Source organism: Coregonus lavaretus (assembly GCF_964263955.1).
Source record: "Coregonus lavaretus genome assembly, chromosome: 36".
Classification (NCBI taxonomy): domain Eukaryota; kingdom Metazoa; phylum Chordata; class Actinopteri; order Salmoniformes; family Salmonidae; genus Coregonus; species Coregonus lavaretus.
This window is the reverse complement of record NC_140023.1, coordinates 17,966,972-17,994,492: the sequence shown is the minus strand read 5'-3', so window position 1 is coordinate 17,994,492 and position 27,521 is coordinate 17,966,972. Positions and strand designations below refer to the sequence as shown.

General features: G+C 42.9%; 1 protein-coding gene across 1 annotated transcript; it reads left to right on the top strand.

The window, feature by feature from the left end:
* LOC311110649 (glycogen phosphorylase, brain form) lies at positions 1 to 25,892 on the top strand. Its single transcript, XM_084153190.1, has 20 exons — positions 1 to 356; positions 3,053 to 3,154; positions 5,798 to 5,876; positions 6,027 to 6,130; positions 6,208 to 6,339; positions 6,494 to 6,605; positions 7,999 to 8,081; positions 11,661 to 11,804; positions 11,987 to 12,079; positions 19,903 to 20,049; positions 20,348 to 20,511; positions 21,059 to 21,173; positions 21,408 to 21,509; positions 21,676 to 21,823; positions 22,243 to 22,301; positions 22,502 to 22,643; positions 22,965 to 23,172; positions 23,480 to 23,614; positions 24,183 to 24,249; positions 24,766 to 25,892. Exons 1-20 carry the CDS (start codon positions 114 to 116, stop codon positions 24,928 to 24,930), a joined length of 2,544 nt encoding a protein of 847 aa, XP_084009316.1. The 5' UTR covers positions 1 to 113; the 3' UTR covers positions 24,931 to 25,892.
* The last annotated feature ends 1,629 nt before the right edge of the window (positions 25,893 to 27,521 follow it).

Below are 27,521 nucleotides of genomic sequence, written 5' to 3'. Positions count from 1 at the left end.
GTCTTCCAGGAATCAACTGTATGCCACCAAGGTCTATCAGGCGTGGATCTTCTGAACTCAACTTCTAATCAATTCAAATCTTGCACAAATTCGGATAGCGTTTATTTGAAGCTATGAGCAGTCCACTGAGTGACCATGAAAAGAGAAAACAGATCAGCGTGCGTGGCATTGCAGGGTTGGGCGATGTCATAGAAATCAAGAAAAGTTTCAACAGGCATCTTCACTTCACTCTAGTCAAAGATCGCAATGTAGCCACCCCTCGGGATTACTACTTCGCCCTGGCTCACACAGTCAGGGACCACCTCGTTGGGAGATGGATCCGCACTCAGCAATATTATTATGAGAAAGATCCAAAGGTAAAGGGGAAAGCATCTCCCTGAAATTATACAGGAAATGTATGGGATTAGGATTCCTTGTTACTTTGTTGCACATGCAATGTGTCCAATTTGAAATCGGTGATTATTTGTAGACTTGGCCTGCTCTCCATGCAAGTTTCTATTTGATTATTCCCAGATAGCCTGTATCTGTAGAAGAGGATACCCAATTTACCGAAATGACAGATGTTTCCATAGACTGAATGAAAAAGAATTGTCATTTGTTCAAATTGTTTCCGCTTCCTAGTGGTGGATGCAACCTGGTGTCAGAGCATTTCGTATTATTCTGTACGTAAATCCGAGACACTCCATTTAGTGTAGGTTACTTTTCGTATTGTATGTATTAATTTGTGGATGTCCATCTCCCATTTCGTATATGTTACGAATTACAAATCGTATTATATGTTACAAATTTGTGAAAAATATATGCTACGAATTCTAGCATGGTGGCTAACATTAGCTAGCTGGTTAAGGTTACGTTTAGGAGTTAGGTTAAAGGGGAAGGTTAGCTAACATGCTAAGTAGTTGCAAAGTAGCTAAAAAGTAGTAAGTGGTTGAAAAGTGACTAAAATGCTCAAGTTATCCATGATGAGATTCGAACTCGCAGCCATCCACCCCGACCAACCACCCTAATTTCGTTTTTGACTTAAGTAACCATCTGTTTTATGTAACCATATCAAACGTAACAAATCCTACTAATTTGAGTGTCCCGGATTTACATTTACTATGTTACGTCTAGTCTATGAGACCAGGCTGAGTGGTAATTTAACACCAGTGACTATCTACTTTCGGGCATTAGGCTACCAATAGCATAGGTCTCAAGAACCAAAGTGGGGTATACCCAGTTCACAGCCGGTCCCCCTTGGGTTCTCAGCTGATGGTACTGATAACAGCCGGCTCCCTTGTGAAGTACAATCCCGATGCTCTGTCTAAACGCAAATACGCCTCACTTGCGATACGGTTTTGGGAACCTAACTTTCATAGCGATAAATAATATTTCAAATACAAAATATACACTTACTGTGCGAAGCAACACATTGCGCTGGCATTTCCATTGGACCATTCCATTCCACATGTCCTGTGTTTCTCAAAATACAGCCGGGTGCAACTTTCCTAAACAGCGTACAGTAAAAGTGTATATTTTGTATTTGAACAATTATTTATTGCTTATAAGAAAGTTAAATTCCAAATGTTGCAGAAACTGTATCACGTGCGAGGCATATTTGCGTTTAGACAGAGCATTGGAGCGTCGGTGAAATATAGCCTAGTTATCTTTACTCATTGTGTATTTATTCCTCATGTTATTGTTTTTCTATTATTTCACTTTTTTTCTCTCTGCATTGTTGGGAAGTAAGTAAGCATTTCACTGTTAGTCTACACCTGTTGTTTGCGAAGCATGTGACATCACATTTGATTTGATCCCCTCAGGCAGCAGACAGCTTTGTGAATAGACTGTATAATGTTTAAAAACATTTACCGTCTATTTGAATGGGATACCAATAGCCTACGTACTCCAATATTCTGTACAGTATCCTGGATCATTAAAACAAGACTACAGAGGAAGTGTTTTTTTTAAATCAGTATCTAAATTTTGTCTGGCAATAGTGAAAGAGCCATGGGCCAGACAGCATTTGGTTTGTCTTCTTTTTTCAGTTTAGTTGTTTATGAATATTTTTATAAATGTAGCTAGAGGTTGTCCATGTTTTATTGTGGTCATACCCATTTTACACATGTCTGTGCATGAACATGCTGGAAACCTGCCAGATATTGTGTAACAGGCATCACAGAGTAATGGGCCAGAAAATTATTCTCTACATTCACTTTTCAACAGGCTAAACATGGTCTGCAGCAGTATTCATTTTTACTTGGAAAGGGAATGATCTGAATTCAGAGTGCACTGCATTGATTGCTCAATCAGTAAAAGAGCAGCTGCAGTGGGGACAAAGCACTGGGCTCCAGCCAAACCTAAAGATCCCAGCAGCATAATGTAATGTCCGCTCTACCAAAGGATTCTACCAATGCACGTGACGTGAGACAATGACCAATTCCAGACCTTAAGGGCAGGGTGATGGCTTTGAATGAGTAACAGAAAATACCTGTTGGCTTTTCAATCTCTTAACGTTCAGAGCTAAATTCTTGCATACAGTATATCCTCATTCCATTCATTGTGTGGAACTAAACTAAACGGTCCTTAATCAGAGTTAATGACTTTTTTCTCTTCGTCTTCCTCCTGCTCTGGCAACATCAAGCTGACACATGCCTTGGCATAACTTTGCAGTGGTTCTGATTCTGAACAGTGCCAATGACCTGATGGTATTTCTTCTTCTCTGCGGGGTGGTGAGGGTGGTGGTGAAGGACTGAGGGGGAATAGTCGGAGCGGTAAATATTGTGAGATGCATTAGGTTACAAGTGACAGAGTGCTGAGCAGAGTGTCTGCAGTACTGTGTGCTGGTGATTTATGATGTCATGTTAACCCAACTTTGCTCAAGTCTTTAGCACAGATTCTTCAGCTTCCAATGATCTCAAGTTGAGTAGCACCACTGAATGACAGGTCACAAATCAGTTTTGCTACAGTTTTGTTTCAGTGTCATTGTGCCTACAGTATATTTTTTTCCAAACAGTTTCCTTGGCTGTCTATATATCTCTGAAATTCTGAAACCCATCTATGTCATCTTCAGAGGATCCACTATCTATCATTGGAGTTTTACATGGGCCGGACCCTTCAGAACACCATGATCAACCTGGGCCTGCAGAATGCCTGCGATGAAGCCATCTACCAGGTAAAACAATACACCAGTGTCATTTTTTAAACCTGTACCTCCTGCCATACAATCAGGATGAAGATGTGGGCCTCAAACTCCCCACGTATCCAGCCCTAGTCCAGAATCAGACCTGACTTTGTCTGCTTGGTTTGTGTGGTGGGCTTATTAGTGTCTCTCCCAGGTACAATGCTTTCATCACCAGTGTCACAGTCCAGCTCCAGCACTGAAGCTCACTCTGTTCTGACTGGGAGGGGGGGCCATATTACCATTCATCCAATACATGTTTTTATAAGGTCTCCCTTTGTGTTAGCTTTCAATGGGGATTTAAAGAGATTCTCCTGTATTTTTTAAATACTTTTTAGCCAGTAGTTCTCAAAGTAGTGCTCTAGAGCCGAAAAGTGTTCCCTGAAAATGGTGTACTACGTCACGTGCAGATATGTGCACCACATCAATGCGCGCTCTTGCTCTGCTGTGTGTGCATTTTGCTAGCTGTCACTCAAATGTCGAGGGGCTGAAGCTCATTGGCTAGAACTCGAACTGCTAGAGGGCTGGCCTACGTGGGGGGACATTTGGGGGAAATGATGCAGCACTACTTCCAGAAAAACTGTTGCTTTTCAACTAGGGATTTCGTGGCTATTTAAATTTGAAGTAAGACAGTAATTCTGCTCATATATTATGCATGTATGAACTACACATTGACACATCCAGCCCAAAGTGGGAGGTTTCAAAAATACTTAGTAGTCGCCAAAGTTCCGGAGCATGTCTTTAATGCTAGTAGCTGTAACCTTATTTCTCATGATGAAGGTGCCCTTGCTAGTGATGTTTTGGAGACTATCAGTACAGGCAGACTGTTTACAGGAGGCTACCTGCCCCAGTATCTGAACGTTAGAGATGTCAACGATGAGTATGACCTGTCTCTTCTCTAAAGCCTTGGAAGCGCCGATTCAAACTCCCATTACACAGCTCTGCAAGCGTTATAATGTCAGAAATGTGTTAGTTATTCACCAAATATGGATTTTTGCTGAGCAACTATCTTCATTTACCCCTGTTATGGCCAGTATGTACTTCCAAAATAGGTCTAAATAGAAATGTACAAGCAACTAAATGACTAAAATGTAAATGTACAAGCAACCAAAAAAATGCCCATTCGGCACTTCCAATGTAAATCACTCATTACTGCCACACACAGCTCGGAAGTCTACAACAGCTCAATACATTGGAAGTGCCGAAGAGGATTTTTTTCTTTTGCTTGTACATTTTTATTTAGACCTTTTTTGGAAGTACATACCGGCCGTAACGGGAGTAAATTAATATAGTTGCTCAGCAAAACTCCATATTTGGTGAGTAACTAACATTTTGACATTATAACGCTCGCAGAGCTGTCTAATGGGAGTTTGAATCGGAGCCTCTTGGGCGATAGAGAGGAGAGCCGTCATACTCATTGTTGACAGCTCTAACTCACAGATACTGAGGCAGAGGCTACCATGCACCATGCTACCATGCATTCTCACGTCACCCCACTCCTCCGCACACTCCACTGGCTTCCAGTTGAAGCTCGCATCTGCTACAAGACCATGGTGCTTGCCTACGGAGCTGTGAGGGGAACGGCACCTCCGTACCTTCAGTCTCTGATCAGTCCCTACACCCAAATGAGGGCATTGCGTTCATCCACCTCTGGCCTGCTGGTCCCCCTACCTCTGTGGAAGCACAGTTCCCGCTCAGCCCAGTCAAAACTGTTCGCTGCTCTGGCACCCCAATGGTGGAACAAGCTCCCTCACGACGGCAGGACATCGGAGTCACTCACCACCTTCCGGAGACACTTGAAACCCCACCTCTTTAAGGAATACCTGGGATAGGATAAAGTAATCCTTCTACCCCCCCCCCCCCCCCCAAAAAAAAATAATAATAAAAAAACATATTGTGAAGTGGTTATCCCACTGGCTATAAAGTGAATGCACCAATTTGTAAGTCGCTCTGGATAAGAGCGTCTGCTAAATGACATAAATGTAAATGTAAAATGTAAATATAGTTTCTCAGTCTAATATCTTATCATTTCCACTAATGATCTTCAGCAGCCTCTTATCTCTAGAACTAGCCTATATGGTCTCCTCAAAAGCAACATGGGATTTAGACCGAAGGTACAGTATCTGTAGCTTTTAACAATCTTCTTGTTCAGAATTGGACAGTGCACCCTTTTCTTTGCACTAAGTTAAGATAAAATCGCAGTATGAAAGAGAAGGCATCATCACAGCCTGCATGAGTGAGGTCTGTTGGCCACGTTGCGTAGACGAGTAGGCCTAGATTGAGAGAGTCAACAGCAGTCCGTTCTCACTCAGCAGAGAAAACGTAGAGAAATGCAGACCTATATTTGTTTTATTTCCTCATTGTTCTTCACCAGAACACAATCTACCAGGAACATCATGTTACAAGTGTATGATTAAAAAGATAAAACACACGCTCCCTCTCACACACTGCTGTGTCTGTATTGCTTAAATTCAAACCTTAAAATAGTAGGCTTATATTAGGACTCCTTGTGCTTTTAGTTTCTACAATACAGACAAGGGTTACTCAAGTTCATGTCAAACTCTATTTGCACCTGATGCTGATGTATGCTTGGGGCTGTATAGGAGATGTTTCTAATGAGTTCTCTCTGTTGACCAGCTGGGCTTGGACATAGAGGAGCTGGAGGAGATAGAGGAGGATGCTGGGTTGGGGAACGGGGGACTGGGCCGCCTTGCAGGTAAGGCATCAAACACTCTTTGTCACAAATGCCTTGTGACACTCAGACATTCTAACATGATCTGTGTAAACTCAAACATCCACCCAATGCAGACAAATGTAATTAGAGCATACCATAAGAAATTGACCTTCACACATTCCTCCATTTCAGCTTGTTTCCTGGACTCCATGGCCTCTCTAGGCCTGGCAGCCTATGGCTATGGCATCCGCTATGAGTTTGGCATCTTTAACCAGAAGATCTCCAATGGCTGGCAGGTAATGGAGCATGGCATTCTTGGTCACATTTAGAGGTTATTGTAATAATGCGTCCATACAGATTTTTTCCTTCTCAGGTGGAGGAGGCTGATGATTGGCTGCGGTATGGGAACCCGTGGGAGAAGGCTCGTCCAGAGTACATGCTCCCTGTGCATTTCTATGGCCGAGTGGAACACACAGCAGAAGGAGTAAAGTGGGTGGACACCCAGGTGAGTCTGTTCACCAGACACGTACACATGCACGCACAAGCAAGAACACATACACCATGTGTTCACAGACAAGCATTTGAATCGATCAGCATTTCTCTTCTAATTCTCTGCTTCCCATCTCCTTTCTCCTAATACTTTATTTTTTGTTCCCTAGGTTGTCCTGGCCATGCCTTATGACACTCCTGTGCCTGGATTCAAGAACAACACAGTTAACACCATGAGGCTGTGGTCTGCTAAGGCACCCATTGACTTCAACCTGCAGGAATGTACGTCTCCATGCCCATTTTTATCATAGATCTGTTTAGCTGTTAAGATATATATATATATATATATATATATATATATATATATATATATATATATATAGCCTGTTTTAGTTGTCAATAGAGGGTGGTAACACTACTCAGAAACTATAATCCAACTGTAGCTGATACACTCCGGTGCCTAAAAGACACCCTGCTAGGCCTGTTTTAAGAACACACTAGTCACAATTGATAATGGCAGTTATATTGCTGTCTATGGGAGCTAATTCATCTCTAGAGAACTGTGGTATGTAGACCTTGACCTCTCCTACGCCCCTCAAGCTCCCACAAACCCTCAGCCCAGCCTTGAACAGTGAGTACAGTTTTGCACAGATAGACATTTTTTGAGTTTCTAAGGATCTATTTACGGAAAATACATCCAGATTTGTCTTTGTATAATATTTGTTATTACTTACAAAGCCATCTGGCCTGCAAGAGTTAGCTGTTTGGGCCTTATTCTTCAACCAGTTGTAGTTCTTCTCTTGTTCTGGCCGCTTGGTTTCTCCTCCTATATGGCAAGTGGACAGAGAGCCAGGGAAATTACACTAAAATGAGCTGAGGTCAAGTCCAGTCAGGCCAAAATTAATGGGTATTTATGCAAAGAGTGGCAATGGGGGAGTTGGTTCACCTTAGAAAAAGTAGCTGTTTGGAATACAAAGTGTTGTCCCCTGTACCAACACAATGCCATTGCCCCATTGGTGGGGAGGGGAGAGGGCAGCCTGCCAACGTTACCCATGGATACAACCCTCTTAGGACATGGAGCTTAGGACGCTTTCTATGCTGACGATTTCCAGGAACTCTCTACTGTTGTGCAGAAAATACGTAATGAAGTTGGCCACGCTCAGACTAAATAAATTCAACACTGGATCCCATTTCAAATGCTGTGACATTACATAATACTAAGACGGGGTGCCATTCTCCTACTGAGGTGTGTGGTCTTCCAAGCTGTATTTAGATGAGCCTGAGAGGCAGGTTTGGTTGATTTAATGTTTACCATGCAAGCATGTGAAGCCATGAGAAACAACAGGGTCACTGGGTTCATGTAATCGATGAGTGGTTACAGCAAGGGACAAACGTAAGTCGCCTCTCTAGTGACCACTTAGATGTCAGTCTGAATTAAGCATCAGATTAAAAAAAAATTCAACCACTACTCAATTGCTTTAGGGTCAGTTTCAAAGTGTGGTTTACATCCTGGATACTGTTTATAATGTGTACCTATACTACTCAGCCACAGCAATACCCACAACAATCAAGCTACCTAAAGCCTGTGTAGAAGAGATCATCCTCGTCCTCGACAGATTGCTGATGTATAATCAAAATACTGTATAATCGAAATGTTCCCCTCTCTCTCGTGCAGTCAATGTTGGTGACTACATTGAAGCTGTGTTGGACCGCAACCTGGCTGAGAACATCTCACGAGTCCTCTATCCCAACGACAATGTGAGTATCTACAGTGCATTCGGAAAGTGTTCAGACCACTTGACCTTTTCCACATTTTGTTACGTTACAGCCGTATGCTAAAATTGATTAAATTGTTATTTTCCTTCGAATCAATCTACACAATACCCCATAATGACTACGCAAAATCTGGTTTCTATAAATGTTTGCCAAAACAATACTGAAAAATCACATTTGCATAAGTATTCAGACCCTTTACTCAGTACCTTTTGGCAGTGACTACAGCCTTGATTCGTCTTGGGTATGATGCTACAAGCTTGACACACCTGTATTTGGGGAGTTTCTCCATTTTTCTCTGCAGACCCTCTCAAGCTCTGTCAGGTTGGATGGGGAGCGTCGCTGCACAGCTATTTTCAGGTCTCTCCAGAGATGTTCGATCGGTTTCAAGTCTGGGCTCTGGCTGGGCCACTCAACGATATTCAGAGACTTTGTTTCTTGGTTTCATCAGACCAGAGAATCTTGTTTCTCATGGTCTGAGAGTCCTTTAGGTGCCTTTTGGCTAACTCCAAGTGGGCTGTCATGTGACTTTTACTGAGGAGTGGCTTCCGTCTGGCCACTCTACCATAAAGGCCTGATTGGTGGAGTGATGCAGAGATGGTTGTCCTTCTGGAAGGTTCTCCCATCTCCAGAGGAGGTACTCTGGAGCTCTGTCAGAGTGACCATCGGGTTCTTGGTCACCTCCCTGACCAAGGCCCTTCTCCTCCGATTGCTCAGTTTGGCCAGGTGGCCAGCTCTAGGAAGAGTCTTGGTGGTTCCAAACTTCTTCCATTTAAGAATGATGGAGGCCACTGTGTTCTTGGGAACCTTCAATGCTGCAGAAATATTTCGGTACCCTTCCCCAGATCTTTGCCTCGACACAATCCTGTCTCGGAGCTCTATGGACAATCCCTTCGACCTCATGGCTTGGTTTTTGCTCTGACATGCACTGTCAGCTGTGGGACATTATATAGACAGGTGTGTGCCTTTCCAAATCATGTCCAATCAACTGAATTTACGACAGGTGGACTCCAATCAAGTTGTAGAAACATCTCAAGGATGATCAATGGAAACAGGATGCACCTGAGCTCAATTTCGAGTCTCATAGCAAAGGGTCTGAATACTTATGTAAATAAGGTATTTATGTTTTTTATTTTAAATACAGTTGCAAACATTTAGAAAAACCTGTTTTCGCTTTGTCGTTATGGGTTATTGTGTTTAGATTGATGAGGAAAACATTTTATTTAATACATTTTAGAATAAGGCTGTAATGTAACAAAATGTGGAAAAAGTCAAGGGGTGTGAATGCTTTCCGAATGCGCTGTATGTAACCCTTATGGAGTAGAGAGAACATTCTGCAAGTGCTCAAAGTGGAAATGACCAGCAATAGTGTGTGTGAGAAAGATATTCACTAGGCCACATGGGGGCGTTCTCTCCAGTCATGACCTAATAAGGTCATCAGGGATGTGTTGCTCTGGTGGTGTGCCTTAACCTTAGTACAGCATTCAGCACAATCTCCTCAGTGCTGCAGACTCCAATGTGTAACATGAAGCACGTCAGCTGTTCAAGTTAGGATGAGGAAACCGCAAGGTTGCTCAACATGTACTGAGAATGGTATTACTCAAGATGCATGTAGATGTGTGTCGTATAGTTAGTATTGATGGAGCAGAGGTCTATGCCTGCCCCAGTTTGTTCCTGAATAAATAAAAGCAGCATTTGGTAAAAGTTGGATCCACCTGCGCCATTCATACATACTCCTGCTGAATCTGACATGGGAGTGTGATACATTGCATTTGGAAAGTATTCAGACCTTTTCACTTTTTCCACATTTTGTTACATTACAGCCTTATTCTAAAATTTATGAAATTATTTTTTTACTCATCAATCTACACACAATACCCCATAATGACAAAGCGAAAACAGGTTGTTAGAAATGTTTGCACATTTCTAAAAAATACAAAACAGAAATACCTTATTTAAGTATTCAGACTTTTTGATATGAGACTTGAAATTGAGCTCTGGTGTATCCTGTTTCCATTGATCATTCTTGACATATTTCTACAACTTGATTGTAGTCCACCTGTGGTAAATGAAATAGATTGGACATGATTTGGAAAGGCACACATCTGTCTGTATAAGGTCCCACAGTTGACAGTGCATGTCAGAGCAAAAACCAAGCCATGAGGTAGAAGGAATTGTTCGTAGAGCTCCGAGACAGGATCGTGTTGAGGCACAGATCTGGGGAAGGGTACCAAAACATTTCTGCAGCATTGAAGGTCCCCAAGAACCCAGTGTCTTCCATCATTCTTAAATGGAAGACGTTTGGAACCACCAAGACTCTTCCTAGAGCTGGCCGCCCGGTCACACTGAGCAATCGGGGGAGAAGGGCCTTGGTCAGGGTGGTGACCAAGAACCCGATGGTCACTCTGACAGAGCTCCAGAGTACCCCCTCTGGAGATGGGAGAACCTTGTAGAAGGACAAACATCTCTGCAGCACTCCACCAATCAGGCCTTTATGGTAGAGTGGCCAGACGAAAGCCACTCCTCAGTAAAAGGCACATGACAGCCCACTTGGAGTTAGCCAAAAGGCACCTAAAGGACTCTCAGACCATGAGAAACAAGATTCTCTGGTCTGATGAAACCAAGATTGAACTCTTTGGCCTGAATGCCAAGCGTCACGTCTGGAGGAAACCAGCCACCGCTCATCACCGGGCCAATACCATCCCTACGGTGAAGCATGGTGGTGGCAGCATCATCCTGTGGGGATGTTTTTCAGCGGCAGGGACAGGGGAGACTAGTCAGGATCGAGGGAAAGATGAACAGAGCAAAGTACAGAGAGATCCATGATGAAAACCTGCTCCAGAGTGCTCATTACATCGGACTGGGGCGAAGGTTCACCATCCAACAGGACAACGACCCTAAGCACACAGCCAAGACAACGCAGGATTGACAAGTCTCTGAATCTCCTTGAGTGGCCCAGCCAGAGCCCAGACTTGAAACCGATCGAACATCTTTGGAGAGACCTGAAAATAGCTGTGCAGCGACGCTCCCCATCCAACCTGACAGAGCTTAAGAGGATCTGCAGAGAAGAATGGGAGAAACTCCCCAAATTCAGGTGTCCCAAGAAGACTCAAGGCTGTAATCGCTGCCAAAGGTGCTTCAACAAAGTACTTAGTAAAGGGTCTTATGTAAATGTGATATTTCAGTTCTTTATTTTTAATACATTTGCAAAAATGTCTAAAAACCTGTTTTTGGTTTGTCATTATGGGGTATTGTGTGTAGATTTATGAGGGGGAAAAAAACAATTTTATCAATTTTAGAATAAGGCTGTAACGTAACAAAATTTGGAAAACGTGAAGGAGTCTGAATACTTTCCGAATGCATTGTATGTACGATTTATTTATAAGCATTTCACTGCACCTGCGATAACATCTGCAAATCTGTGTACGCGATCAATAAACTTTGATAAATTGTCTGACGCTAAACTGATGCTAGGTATTCACTACATGGGGCCAACTTGCCCTTGAGTGATTGCTTTGAGAATAGACTCAGTGTTATAATTCTAAAGTGTATGTGTGTGTTCAGTTCTTCGAGGGCAAGGAGCTACGTCTGAAGCAGGAGTATTTTGTGGTGGCTGCCACACTGCAGGACATCATCCGCCGCTTCAAGTCCTCCAAGTTTGGCTGCAGAGACCCCGTCAGGACCTCCTTCGAGACCTTCCCAGAGAAGGTACTGTATTTCACTATATCCAATGTGAGCAGTCAATTGGTTTCTTTCAAAAACCCAACCTTATTGCTGTTCCTCAAATCCCATACACAACAACCTTTAATATTATGCATTTTACAATTTAGTACAACCACTAAACCATGGCCATGACTGACACACTCTCTCCTCTCTCCATCCACTGGTAGGTGGCCATCCAGCTGAATGACACCCACCCTGCCTTGGCCATCCCTGAGCTGATGAGGATCCTAGTGGATGTGGAGAAGTTGGACTGGGACAAGGTATAGTATTCTCCCAGGCTAGGGTTGAATGGCGGGAACCCAGTTACCGAGATTTACCGCCCAAAACCACTCTCTTTACCCGGGATAAATAACTGCGAGAAACCAGTAAATTATAATAAATTATTTATATCAACAGCATGACGTAAAATGGAACTGTTAAACTATATGTCTTAATCTTGCCTCTGCGGTCTTCTCTCTGCATGATCAATCATCAACGCTCATGTTGACAGCCCATCTCAGTATGGATTGCAGTTCAAAATGCATGTAGACCTATCATCTCATCATGTTTTTCTTGTGACAGGGAGGCCTACATTTGCTGCAGCATAGCCTATGCTACTGTAATATAAGGACCGAATGCACGTCTAATTTACACATCTCCATCTGGCTTTCAGGGGGTCATTTTTTAAATTTATTTTAAAGATATATATTGTTTTTAATTGCAGCTGCAGAGTTTTAAAACAGCCTATCACTCGAATATTGTTGCATTAAATTAGAGCATGCGTGAGCAGTTTTTATCTCTCTCCATCAATTCCATTCAAATTGCATCCAAAATAGATAATCCTGTTCAAGATTGAGATGTGTGTGTGTATGTATGTATGTATGTATGTATGTATGTATGTGTATATATATATATATATATATATATATATATATATATATATATATATATATATATATATATATATATATATATATATATATATATATATATGTCCTAGCCTGTCTGTTTCAGGTAATACATTCAATGCAGTATTAGCCTTATATTTAGCTAATTAATGATGGGTTATGCATAATAAGCTTCTAACTTACAGCCTCTTTCTCTTTCACAATACGCACGCACCTGTGCACCGCTGGCCTCTCTCCTTAACAAACGATCCTTAGCTCTTGGAGTCCCATGCAGGAAAAGCTAAACTAGAATAGCTTGCTGGATATTTTTTTGTTGCATTTCTTATACCGATAGACTATTCATAGAGAATGTGGGATGGCGGTAGGCTATAGCAGTCATTTTTTCAGACCCATAACCATTCAATCTTATTGAAGAGAAGTAAAAGCCTTCTGCATCTAATTCTAGACTTATAGTACTCAAGGATGTCATTCGAATGATGAAGATAAGGACAACGAAACTTATTTCATTTAACTGTTGAAAGCTAGGAAGGAATGAAGCAATAATAGAGAGAGAAAGAGGAGGTAGGCTAATAACATTAGGGGAAATATTATGGAAGGTATATATGCATCAGCCTACTAATTATACAAATAGGCCCTATTATGTTTCAAAATTAAAATCAGATTCACTAGCCTATACTTGTAACTTTGTAGGCCGCATGTGCTGCACCAGAATCGCACGTTCTCGCAGCTTTATCATGGTTTGAACGAGGTGCGTAATTCCAGTCATATAATATTATATAATACAATACAGTACAGTAATAGAGGAGCTTGTTTTATTTATTTACAGTAGCGGTGCGTGGGTAAAATCACTGGGGAAGCCAGAAAGAAAAAGCCATATTACAACCTATTTGTTGTGATAATTGCGTTGCTTGCTCTATAACCTGTTAGTTCATATGCCTTGCGACCGTGATATATAGGCCTAAAGGCCGAGACAATAAGAAGACACAGTGGCAAGATAAATTCAACCACACCTTTGTTTCATCACAAAACCGGAGAGCAATCTCTGTGATACAGTGACAACTAAAAGATACCAAAAACAATTTAGTCCAATCAACGTAAGCTAAATATAATGTGGCTATCCATGGTTCTGATCTCTGTGTGAGTATGTGTGTGCACGTTCGTGCAAGTAGAAAAAATATGTTGACTCGCCCTACTTGTAGAGAAACGCCAATGCCACCCTCCTCTCTTTTATGTTGACGAAACGGTCTATCACACTGTCATACAGTACATGCTTTTATTTTCTGTTGTCCTAGGCTATCTGGCTAAAATGCTTGCTTGCTAGTCTAACTTCCTGTCATGGGCAACACTAGCTAGTTAACGTTAGCCTTCTACATATAGAACTTCCATCCTCTCAGGCCAGAGGCACAATATATGAATTAATGGTTGGATCAGAATCACTGTTATAATCATTGGCCAATACAGAGAATTAAGTAAAACCACAAGTCCAAATCCCTATCTTCATCCATAGCTAATTTAGGAAAGGGGCAATTTTAGCTAGCTAGCTAGCCACTGGAGGACAACAACTCAACGAGATGCAACAATTCAAGTTGTTTCTGTCAATGACGTATGCTCTCAATGCGATTTGATAGGAGTGACGCCAAATCCAAACTGGCTTCCCTAAATACAATTTTTTGGTGCGCCAGGACCATTCACAGTTGAGCTCATTCAGTTTAGCTCAACGCTGATTGGATATTATTGTATAGTTTTTTTTAATCAAGGAAGGCCAAATGCTTGCTGGCTTTCCTTGCATTTGCATTCAATGCTATGGGCAGCAACAATGTCATAGTCGTTTGGACCAGACCGCATCAGATAGATGCCTACACATACAGAGACAGAGGTGCTGTTTAGTTCGCTTGGATTCGCTGAGATGCATTCAGCCTCTTGCGAATCAAAGGAAAATTATGAAACACAGAGAGATGAAAGATAAATTATTTTATTTGTTATTTCTTGGTAAATGTTTGGGGGGAGCCTGGCTTCCCTTGGCACCCATGAATACACACCACTGTTTATTTACCCAAGAGAGCATATAGCTAGCTACATCTATGGGCTTTTCTGTTTTTCTGTTGTGCGTAATGCGCAGTAGCCTATATATCATATATGTATTGGATAACGGCACAATCATTTGGGCTTTTTTGGGGCTTGGGATTTTTAAATGTATTTTTAATGTAGGGCTCATAAAATGTATTTAATGTAGGGGTCATCAGGCTCAGAATTTTTGATCAAAGCTCTAATCAAATGCAGACATAGGCATATTTATATGCTTTTGAATGACATTTCCAGTTTTGGCGGGAAATACCGGGTTACCCGGGAGAAAAGTGATTTTATTCTCGGGATGGAACATTTGGAAAATACTGGGAAAATGTTCAACCCTATCCCAGGCCTGGCACTCACTATGACAGTCAGACAAACTGTAACTAGTGAGTGCTGTGTAGATGGTAGGACTGTGTAGATGGTAGGACTGTGTAGATGGTAGGACTGTGTAGATGGTAGGACTGTGTAGATGGTAGGACTGTGTAGATGGTAGGACTGTGTAGATGGTAGGACTGTGTAGATGGTAGGACTGTGTAGGTGTGGGACTGTGTCCCAGTATGAACTCTGGTTGATCTGGAAACCAGAGCTGTTATGGGGCAGCATTGTTTGAGGAGGGTTGCTTTGCCAAGTCATCGTGAAGTGGTAACTGATATCCAATATGGATGGTGTTAAGAGATAGATGGGAGGTGTTGAATGGAGCTGAAGGATGGGACTAAAAACAACTAATAACAACAACTAATAACAACAAGATAACTAATGTAAAGCATACTGTGTCCATAATAAGTATATAGGTTATAGGTTGAGAGCTTTTTTGAAAGAGCACAGTTAGAAAGATATGGCATATAGAAGCAAACCGGATGGACATCATGAAAATGATCGGAGAGGTTGAGGGTAGAGGAAGTTCAGGAGTAAAAACAAACAAAATAGAATTATTGTAAAATTGACTGTGTCCATAAAATGTATATAGTATGTATAAGCTGGAAGTAGAGGCCTAAGCGTTGTTGTTCACTAGTTTACTCCAATTAGGGAAGGGGTGGTGGGGTTGGAAAGTAATAAAGGGAAATATATTTTTAAAAAGCATATGTGTATATATATATGTATGCATATGTATTTATATATAGGTGTGTGTGTGTATGTACAGTTGAAGCCGGAAGTTTACATACACTTAGGTCATTAAAACTCGTTTTTCAACCACTCCACAAATTTCTTGTTAACAAACTATAGTTTTGGCAAGTCGGTTAGGACATCTACTTTGTGCATGACACAAGTCATTTTTCCAACAATTGTTTACAGACAGATTATTTCACTTATAATTCACTGTATCACAATTCCAGTGGGTCAGAAGTTTACATACACTAAGTTGACTGTGCCTTTAAACAGCTTGGACAATTCCTGAAAATGATGTCATGGCTTTAGAATCTTCTGATATGCTAATTGACATCATTTGAGTCAATTTGAGGTGTACCTGTGGATGTATTTCAAGGCCTACCTTCAAACTCAGTGCCTCTTTGCTTGACATCATGGGAAAATCTAAAGAAATCAGCCAAGACCTCAGAAAAACAATTGTAGACCTCCACAAGTCTGGTTCATCCTTGGGAGCAATTTCCAAACGCCTGAAGGTACCACGTTCATCTGTACAAACAATAGTACGCAAGTATAAACACCATGGGACCACGCAGCCGTCATACCGCTCAGGAAGGAGACGCGTTCTGTCTCCTAGAGATTAACATACTTTGGTGCAAAAAGTGCAAATCAATCCCAGAACAACAGCAAAGGACCTTATGAAGATGCTGGAGGAAACAGGTACAAAACTATCTATATCCAAAGTAAAACGAGTCCTAATCTCAGCAAAAAAAGAAACGTCCCTTTTTCATGACCATGTCTTTCAAAGATAATTCGTAAAAATCAAAATAACTTCACAGATCTTCATTGTAAAGGGTTTAAACACTGTTTCCCATGCTTGTTCAATTAACCATAAACAATGAATGAACATGCACCTGTGGAACGGTCATTAAGACACTAACAGCTTACAGATGGTAGGCAAGTAAGGTCACAGTTATGAAAACTTAGGACACTAAAGAGGCCTTTCTACTGACTCTGAAAAACACCAAAAGAAAGATGCCCAGGGTCCCTGCTCATCTGCGTGAACGTGCCTTAGGCATGCTGCAAGGAGGCATGAGGACTGCAGATGTGGCCAGGGCAATAAATTGCAATGTCCGTACTGTGAGACAGCGCTACAGGGAGACAGGACGGACAGCTGATCATCTTCGCAGTGGCAGACCACGTGTAACCACCTGCACAGGATTGGTACATCTGAACATCACACCTGCGGGACAGGTACAGGATGGCAACAACAACTGCCCGAGTTACACCAGGAACGCACAATCCCTCCATCAGTGCTCAGACTGTCCGCAATAGGCTGAGAGAGGCTGGACTGAGGGCTTGTAGGCCTGTTGTAAGGCAGGTCCTCACCAGACATCACCGGCAACAAGGTCGCCTATGGGCACAAACCCACCGTCGCTGGACCAGACAGGACTGGCAAAAAGTGCTCTTCACTGACGAGTCGCGGTTTTGTCTCACCAGGGGTGATGGTCGGATTTGCGTTTATCATCGAAGGAATGAGCGTTACACCGAGGCCTGTACTCTGGAGCGGGATCGATTTGGAAGTGGAGGGTCCGTCATGGTCTGGGGCGGTGTGTCACAGCATCATCGGACTGAGCTGGTTGTCATTGCAAGCAATCTCAACGCTGTGCATTACAGGGAAGACATCCTCCTCCCTCATGTGGTACCCTTTCTGCAGGCTCATTACATTTACATTTTAGTCATTTAGCAGACGCTCTTATCCAGAGCGACTTACATTATTATTTTTTCATACCCCCCGTGGGAATCGAACCCACAACCCTGGCGTTGCAAACGCCATGCTCTACCAACTGAGCTACATCCCTGCCGGCCTTTCCCTCCCCTACCCTGGACAACGCTGGGCCAATTGTGCGCCACCCCATGGGTCTCCCGGTCGCGGCCGGCTATGACAGAGCCTGGATTCGAACCAGGATCTCTAGTGACACAGCTAGCACTGCGATGCAGTGCCTTAGACCACTGCGCCACTCGGGAGACTTATCCTGACATGACCCTCCAGCATGACAATGCCACCAGCCATACTGCTTGTTCTGTGCGTGATTTCCTGCAAGACAGGAATGTCAGTGTTCTGCCATGGCCAGCGAAGAGCCCGGATCTCAACCCATTGAGCACATCTGGGACCTGTTGGATTGGAGGGTGAGGGCTAGGGCCATTCCCCCCAGAAATGTCTGGGAACTTGCAGGTGCCTTGGTGGAAAAGTGGGGTAACATCTCACAGCAAGAACTGGCAAATCTGGTGCAGTCCATGAGGAGGAGATGCACTGCAGTACTTAATGCAGCTGGTGTCCACACCAGATACTTTTGATTTTGACCCCCCCCCCCCCCTTTGTTCAGGGACACATTATTCAATTTCTGTTAGTCACATGTCTGTGGAACTTGTTCAGTTTATGTCTCAGTTGTTGAATCTTGTTATGTTCGTACAAATATTTACACATGTTAAGTTTGCTGAAAATAAACGCAGTTGACAGTGAGAGGACGTTTCCTTTTTTTTGCTGAGTTTATATCGACATAACCTGAAAGGCCGCTCAGCAAGGAAGAAGCCACTGCTCCAAAACCGCCATAAAAAAGCCAGACTACGGTTTGCAACTGCACATGGGGACAAAGATCGTTCTTTTAGGAGAAATGTCCTCTGGTCTGATGAAACAAAAATATAACTGTTTGGTCATAATGACCATCGTTATGTTTGGAGGAAAAGGGGGTGACTTGCAAGCCAAAGAACACCATCCCAACCGTGAAGCACGAGGGTGGCAGCATCATGCTGTGGGGTGCTTTGCTGCAGGAGGGACTGGTGCACTTCACAAAATAGATGGCATCATGAGGAAGGAAAATGATGTGGATATATTGAAGCAACATCTCAAGACATCAGTCAGGAAGTTAAAGCTTGGTCGCAAATGGGTCTTCCAAATGGACAATGACCCCAAGCATACTTCCAAAGTTGTGGCAAAATGTCTTAAGGACAACAAAGTCAAGGTATTGGAGTGGCCATCACAAAGCCCTGACCTCAATCCTATAGAAAATGTGTGGGCAGAACGGAAAAGCGTGTGCGAGCAAGGAGGCCTACAAACCTGACTCAGTTACACCAGCTCTGTCAGGAGGAATGGGCCAAAATTTACCCAACTTATTGTGGGAAGCTTGTGGAAGGCTACCCGAAACGTTTGACCCAAGTTAAACAATGTAAAGGCAATGCTACCAAATACTAATTGAGTGTATGTAAACTTCTGACCACTGGGAATGTGATGAAATAAATAAAAGCTGGAAATAAATCATTCTCTCTACTATTATTCTGACATTTCACATTCTTAAAATAAAGTGGTGATCCTAACTGACCTAAGACAGGGATTTTTTACTAGGATTAAATGTCAGGAATTGTGAAAAACTGAGTTTAAATGTATTTGGCTAAGGTGTATGTAAACTTCTGACTTCAACTGTATGTATTTATATGTATATATATGTATGTGTGTGTGTATGTATGTATGTATGTATGTATGTATGTATATATATATTATATTATATTATATTTATTTGCGAGGAAAAAAACATATGGGGGATTGGAAGTGATGCAGAGAATTACATTGATGGAAGATACAATCTATCTGCAATATTAAAGCTGATCTACTGCCCAAAAAAAAAAGAAGGGAGAAAAAAAAAGAAAGTGGTAACTGATCCAGTGTGTTGAGCTTGGGTGGAGCCTGGGTATTGGGCAATGCTTCCCTCCTCAGGGAAAACTTCCTTCTACTTGAAGAAATAATACAGTTGGCTAGAAATCACATTGATTGATATAAATGACATCTGTTATATTCTACAGTACAATCAATTCCCATCGTACCTGTATATGTACATTATTACAGTTATTTATCCTGTCAAATCAACAACAAAAATGGTGGTTATTAACTGTGATTCTGATGCACTTCTATTGTATAAAGACATTGTTGACCTGTGATGCCTGTGCCTTTTCTCTTCTCTCCTTACTCCGTCCCCTGTTTGTTCCAGGCTTGGGAGGTGACATGTCAGACCTGTGCCTACACCAACCACACTGTTCTGCCTGAGGCCCTGGAGCGCTGGCCCGTCAACCTGTTTGAGAAGCTGCTGCCTCGCCACCTGCAGATCATCTATGAAATCAACCACCTCCACCTCCAAGTAAGCTCTCCATGTCCACTCGCTGTCTCGGGACAAGGCGGCTGAATTCTGCTGCTCTGAAATGGGAGATGTTATAATTAATCTCGACTTGGAACATGTTTTTGATACTGGGAGCTCAAACAAGCTTATCCAGAATGTATTGAGTGTGTGGCTCTTTTTCTATGCCCTCAAGGATTGAGATCAGTGTAACTTGACCTTTCTAGTAGTAACCAGCACACAAATGCAAGTTTGGACTATATGTATGTGCACTTGACTTTGTGAATGCACACTTATGAGTTGATTCTCTGTGCCCTCTCAGAGGATCGCTGCCATGTTCCCAGGGGACAATGACCGTCTGAGGAGGATGTCCCTGATCGAGGAGGGAGACCCCAAGAGGATCAACATGGCCCACTTGTGTGTGGTGGGCTCCCACGCTGTCAACGGGGTCGCCCGGATCCACTCCGAAATCGTCAAGAACACTGTGTTAGTGTTGCATCTGAATTCACGTTTGATTATTAAATAAGTCTAACCAAAATAGGTGGTGATGGTGGCTGCTTTGCATGAAACAATTTACAGGCAAACCTGGATAATTGTTTTATTAGCTTTCCAGCTATGTTGACATTCCAGTCTGCAACATTGCACTCCCGAGTGCTAGCTGTGCCACTAGAGATTCTGGTTCGAATCCAGGCTCTGTTGTAGCCGGCCGCGACCGGGAGACCCATGGGGCGGCGCACAATTGGCCCAGCGTCGTCCAGGGTAGGGGAGGGAATGGCCGGCAGGGATGTAGCTCAGTTGATAGAGCATGGCGTTTGCAACGCCAGGGTTGTGGGTTCGTTTCCCACGGGGGGCCAGTATGAAAAATAAAAAAATTATGTATGCACTCACTTAACTGTAAGTCGCTCTGGATAAGAGCGTCTGCTAAATGACTAAAATGTAAAAATGTCTATCAGAAAGACATCCACTGACTGTGCAACACTGAACTTGTTGTGTGCCTGATATATTCACTTGTTGTATGCCTCTCCGTCCTCAGTTTCAAGGACTTCTATGAGGTGGAGCCGGAGAAGTTCCAGAACAAGACCAATGGTATCACTCCTCGCCGCTGGCTGCTGCTGTGTAACCCAGGCCTGGCAGACCTCATCACTGAGGTAACAGATTTGACAGAGCTAGAGTACAGAGTACCTCTGAGTGTCTTTCCTTATGGTGCTACCTGCTGGGGAATTAACCTAATTGTGGGTTAGTAGTCCTGCACACCCAATTAACTCATTACAACCCTTTGTTGTGTTGACACTGGTCAGTATGTCCTTTTTCAAGACCACAAAAGTCTCTGCACACTGTATATGACTATGGTAACTATTTCATGCTTTTTGTTTTCATTGTAGAAAATTGGAGACGATTTCTTGATGGACCTCTTCCAGCTGAGGAAACTACTGGACTTCATTGATGAAGATGCTTTCATTCGTGACATCGCCAATGTAAAACAGGTAGCTGCTCATTCAGTTCCACATTCTTAACATCTCAACCCTTTATTTATTTTTCCCAAAAACAGAATAATGTAGAGTTGATACAATCTGGTATCATGTCTCCAGACTTGGGAAAACCCTCTAAGTATTTCTCCACCTTTAAATCCCTCTCTGTGTGTTATTACAGGAGAACAAGCAGAAGTTTGCAGCCTACCTGGAGAAGGAGTATGAGGTGAAGATCAACCCTGAGTCCATCTTTGACATCCATGTGAAGAGAATCCATGAGTACAAGAGACAACTGCTCAACGTCCTCCACATCATCACCTTCTACAACCGTAAGAGCTCCTCCACACCTCATAATATGGGTGCCAACAGAAATCTCATACTTCAAACAACTGCACAGTGGAGACTGGTTGCACAGCCGGCATGTTCAGCAACCCAAGGTGCTCAGTGTTTTAAAATCCCTAATGATTTAAAGCCATTTAAATATTGACATTTAATTCAGCCAACTTCTATTGAGTAAATCATTGGACAAAAATCTATGTTCATTAGAACATCATGGTGGCAATGAAAGCACATTGCTGTTTGGATAGTAATCTCTCGTGACACTGTCATTTGGTTCTGGGCTATTTGGATAGAGATCCCAGTAGTAGGTGTACACTGCCCTCTGGCTGTGGAACAGTGAACTGAGCTGAGGGAAATGGAGTAAATTATAATAATGAAGGAAAAGTAACTAAAAACTATTTATTTACAGGGATTAAAAAGGACCCCTCTAAACACTTTGTTCCCAGGACTGTGATAATTGGAGGAAAGGTATGTAGTTAGACATCTGAGGTATATGACACAATCAGTCACCATGGAAATAGTATTTTGATTATGAAGATAAAATGTTATAACTGGTCTGTTGATTTGTTTGTAAGTGATACTTTATTCGATGTAAGATGAGTTAGTCATTCAGACATCAGATATTGTTTTTTCAATATCCAACTGTTGCCGCTGTCCTCTCTACCCAGGCTGCACCTGGCTACCACATGGCCAAAATGATCATCAAGCTGATTACGGCGGTGGGCCAGGTGGTCAACAACAACCCGGTGGTGGGGGACAGGTTAAAGGTCATCTACCTCGAGAACTACAGGGTCTCCCTAGCAGAGAAAGGTGAGAGGATGGCTTCCTTTCCTCATGTCCTCTCCTTTATGACAATCAATATGAAAGGACTAGATTGGTGTGAGGAATAGGGTTCAATCCTATCCAGTCCTGTCCGCTATCAATGAAGGAAAGAGAGGCTACTGAGAATGGAACCCGAATCCTGTTTGTATGGAGCTATGGTTTGGACTGTGGAAAGTTCCCATATAATATCAGTTGTATTAACGTCAAAAGGTTTTAATGTTGTTCTACAGTATGTCTATATGTTACTGGGTAGGATATACCTAGTATGTTTGTTGTTAAGCCCCTCCCTCTCCCTGCTGTATGTTCCAGTGATCCCTGCAGCTGACTTATCAGAGCAGATCTCCACAGCGGGAACAGAGGCCTCTGGCACTGGCAACATGAAGTTCATGCTGAACGGAGCGCTCACCATTGGCACCATGGACGGAGCCAACGTAGAGATGGCTGAGGAGGCCGGAGAGGAGAACCTCTTCATCTTTGGCATGAGGGTGGAGGATGTGGATGCCATGGACCAAACAGGGTGAGAAAGAGCTGACTGGATTGGTGTGTCAGAATGAATGGGACTTGTCATAGTCTTAGAAATAAGAGACGCAGAGGAACGGCAAACGTGCTCTCTTACAAACTGGAAAGTAGACATTTCCCTGTTCATTTTATAGGAATATTTCAACCAAATTACTAAATGACAAATCGTTGTTGGTACCAAAAACCAATATGTAATTTTGGTGAACTGTCATTTTAACAGTCAAGATCGCATGGCAAATATTTACCCTGCAATGTTAGCCATCATATGGATAACCTTGCAACCTTCAAACAATGTATCTGCCCAGGTACAACGCCAGGGAGTACTACGAGCGTCTACCAGAGCTGAGGCAGGTGATTGATCAGATCCAAACTGGCTACTTCAGTCCCAAAGAGCATGAGCTCTTCAAGGATGTGGTGAACATGCTGATGAACCACGACAGGTAAGCAGAATAACAGCAGTGTTGTTAACATATCAGTGTTATTAGCATATTGTCAGCTCTTCAGAATGCAAGGATGAACTGACCCTGCTGCTGCTGTTAGCCCATAGGGCAGGGTTCCCCACTGGTGCGCCGAATTTGGCCAGTGGGTGATTTTATTTGGTCCCCCCAAGTTTTCTGAGCAAAACATCTATTAATTGTTGGACATAAAAAGACTGTAAAAACACCAGAAAATTCACTCCAAGTGATTTTAATTGTGTAAATCTGTTCCAAAGTACTCCCACACATAATAGAGAGATGTATGTGATCGTATACAAATGTAAGCAAGGTTTGAAATGTATTGTTTTAGTCAAATATTATATCTGTTTGGGCTTCTTGCGTTCAATTTGTAATTATGTTCCGGCCTACTGACCATGCGCTCAAGAAAAAAATTGGCCCGTGGCTGAATCTAGTTGATGATCCCTGCCATAGGGTACTTGATCACTGTTTTATTATCTGAAATAGATGTGATATCTCTACGTTTAAAAGCCTAAGAACTAATTTGTCACTCTGCCTCGCTTCCTCACCTCAGGTTCAAAGTGTTTGCTGACTATGAGGCCTACATCACTTGCCAAGATAGAGTCAATGAGCTATACAAGGTGGGCTATGTGTAATGGATTTCATACTATGAAAACATTTCAGAAAGCAAGTTTTAAGAACAGTTCTTGTACACTTCTGTCTATTTGAGCTTGTGATGAGGTCTGGCCCTTACTTTGACAGTTTTATTAAGTCCACCAGGGGATGCTGTCGGATATGGCTCTGTCTACCTTCATACCACCACACACTACAAAGCCATCTGTCTCTCTACCATTGGGAGGTCAGGGCAGTCAGCATGTCACATCTACCTGTCAGCAGCCCAGTCCTGGTGTTGGGTTACCATCTCATGTATTTAGTCTCATTGACAGCTGGGGCTCCTGTTGTGCTCTATGGTTGATTGGGTTGTCACAAAGTGTGCAACAATTTACAGCAAACCCCAGCACCCCATTAGCTGCTTCTATTACCAGATCCCCCTGTGGTTGAATTACCGCATATGTTACACTTATTTACACCTACAATTGTCTGTGTACAAAACAAGAAGATTTTGATTGTGAGCTTCCCAATTGTTTTAATTTCAGAACCCTAAAGAGTGGACAAGAACAGTGATCCGAAACATAGCTGGTTCCGGCAAGTTCTCCAGCGACCGAACCATCAGCGAGTATGCCCGGGAGATCTGGGGCATGGAGCCATCTGACGTGAAGATCCCACCTCCCAACGAGCCCCCTGTTGAATCCCGCAAATGAGGAGCCTGTCTTCACGCTCCAGTTAGGGGAGAAGTGCTTGTGTTACCTCTCCTTGCTGTAGGTCTGTCTCATCATCAGACTTGACTCATAAACCCACCCATTACAACATTGCAGAGAGTCGGAGGCAGATCGCATGTACAAAGTCAAAACAGCCAAAGGAAGCTTGTTTGAATCTAGCCTCTGCTTACTATTACTCCTGCTAGTCTTTAACTCCACCATGTGCACTTATAATGTAGATGGCAATCCCAGTTGATCAGTAACGACCAGACAGTTTACACGGCTGATTATGATTGTCTATTGCTGACTCAGAATAATCAACCAAAATAACTCATTTTGTTTGCTACTGACTAAGACTTGTAATAGGGATTTTTTTTCATCATCACTGAGAAAGCATTGCATTTCAGAGTTATAGAATGTGTACTGTGATATTTTCAGCTATATGTAATGTAAGTGCCTGGTTATCATTAATGTACCAGTTCTTGACCATAACATTGTTTCTCTCTCTTATGAATGCTATCTACAAGCAAGTGCCTGGACTAAAGCTGTAACATGCCATTGGTCTAATGGAATGTTTTGTACAATTCTACTGTATTTGATTTGAAAATGTGTAGTATACAGCTTGGGCAAAACAGTTCTGATGCTTGACTATGTCCCTTATTAGGAAAACCATGCTCAGTAGCCTGTTACAACACTCACACTTCAAACAGAGACTATGGAGCAGCTGTCACCACAAATGGCCTTGGCGTGACTTCTGAATTGAGATAGCTACTGTATAAGCATAATCTATATTTCAGTATCACTTAAATGTCTTCGCTCTAAAGGTACTTAAAACAAAAAGCATATGCTGTGTTTATCTCAGTAACTACTTTTAAGCAGTTGTCTTTTTTTCTGCCTTGAATAAGTACTGTATCACGTCACTGCAATCATGTTAATATTATTAAATAAAGGTTACTTCACTTGTGATTATAGTGTGAGAATATCATTCTACAAGTGAGTATAGAGAACCTCAGGTAAATACACTGCTAAAAAAAATAAAGGGAACACTTAAACAACACAATGTAACTCCAAGTCAATCACACTTCTGTGAAATCAAACTGTCCACTTAGGAAGCAACACTGATTGACAAATTTCACATGCTGTTGTGCAAATGGAATAGACAACAGGTGGAAATTATAGGCAATTAGCAAGACACCCCCAATAAAGGACTGGTTTTGCAGGTGGTGACCACAGACCACTTCTCAGTTCCTATGCTTCCTGGCTGATGTTTTGGTCACTTTTGAATGCTGGCGGTGCTTTCACTCTAGTGGTAGCATGAGACGGAGTCTACAACCCACACAAGTGGCTCAGGTAGTGCAGCTCATCCAGGATGGCACATCAATGCGAGCTGTGGCAAGAAGGTTTGCTGTGTCTGTCACCGTAGTGTCCAGAGCATGGAGGCGCTACCAGGAGACAGGCCAGTACATCAGGAGACGTGGAGGAGGCCGTAAGAGGGCAACAACCCAGCAGCAGGACTGCTACCTCCGCCTTTGTGCAAGGAGGAGCAGGAGGAGCACTGCCAGAGCCCTGTAAAATGACCTCCAGCAGGCCACAAATGTGCATGTGTCTGCTCAAACGGTCAGAAACAGACTCCATGAGGGTGGTATGAGGGCCCGACATCCACAGGTGGGGGTTGTGCTTACAGCCCAACACCATGCAGGACGTTTGGCATTTGCCAGAGAACACCAAGATTGGCAAATTCGCCACTGGCGCCCTTTGCTCTTCACAGATGAAAGCAGGTTCACACTGAGCACATGTGACAGACGTGACAGAGTCTGGAGACACCGTGAAGAACATTCTGCTGCCTGCAACATCCTCCAGCATGACCGGTTTGGCGGTGGGTCAGTCATGGTGTGGGGTGGCATTTCTTTGGGGGGCCGCACAGCCCTCCATGTGCTCGCCAGAGGTAGCCTGACTGCCATTAGGTACCGAGATGAGATCCTCAGACCCCTTGTGAGACCATATGCTGGTGCGGTTGGCCCTGGGTTCCTCCTAATGCAAGACAATGCTAGACCTCATGTGGCTGGAGTGTGTCAGCAGTTCCTGCAAGAGGAAGGCATTGATGCTATGGACCGCCCGTTCCCCAGACCTGAATCCAATTGAGCACATCTGGGACATCATGTCTCGCTCCATCCACCAACGCCACGTTGCACCACAGACTGTCCAGGAGTTGGCGGATGCTTTAGTCCAGGTCTGGGAGATCCCTCAGGAGACCATCCGCCACCTCATCAGGAGCATGCCCAGGCGTTGTAGGGAGGTCATACAGGCACGTGGAGGCCACACACACTACTGAGCCTCATTTTGACTTGTTTTAAGGACATCAAAGTTGGATCAGCCTGTAGTGTGGTTTTCCACTTTAATTTTGAGGGTGACTCCAAATCCAGACCTCCATGGGTTGATACATTTGATTTCCATTGATAATTTTTGTGTGATTTTGTTGTCAGCACATTCAACTATGTAAAGAAAAAAGTATTTAATAAGATTATTTCATTCATTCAGATCTAGGATGTGTTATTTTAGTGTTCCCTTTATTTTTTTGAGCAGTGTAGTCAAAC

Excerpts from the sequence above, each read along its gene's own strand:
- LOC311110649 (XM_084153190.1), top strand. The coding sequence starts at position 114 with ATGAGCAGTCCACTGAGTGACCATGAAAAGAGAAAACAGATCAGCGTG. Across the intron at positions 6,606-7,998 it reads TGACTTCAACCTGCAGGAAT|TCAATGTTGGTGACTACATT; the intron begins GTACGTCTCCAT and ends TCTCTCGTGCAG. Across the intron at positions 21,824-22,242 it reads CATCATCACCTTCTACAACC|GGATTAAAAAGGACCCCTCT; the intron begins GTAAGAGCTCCT and ends ATTTATTTACAG.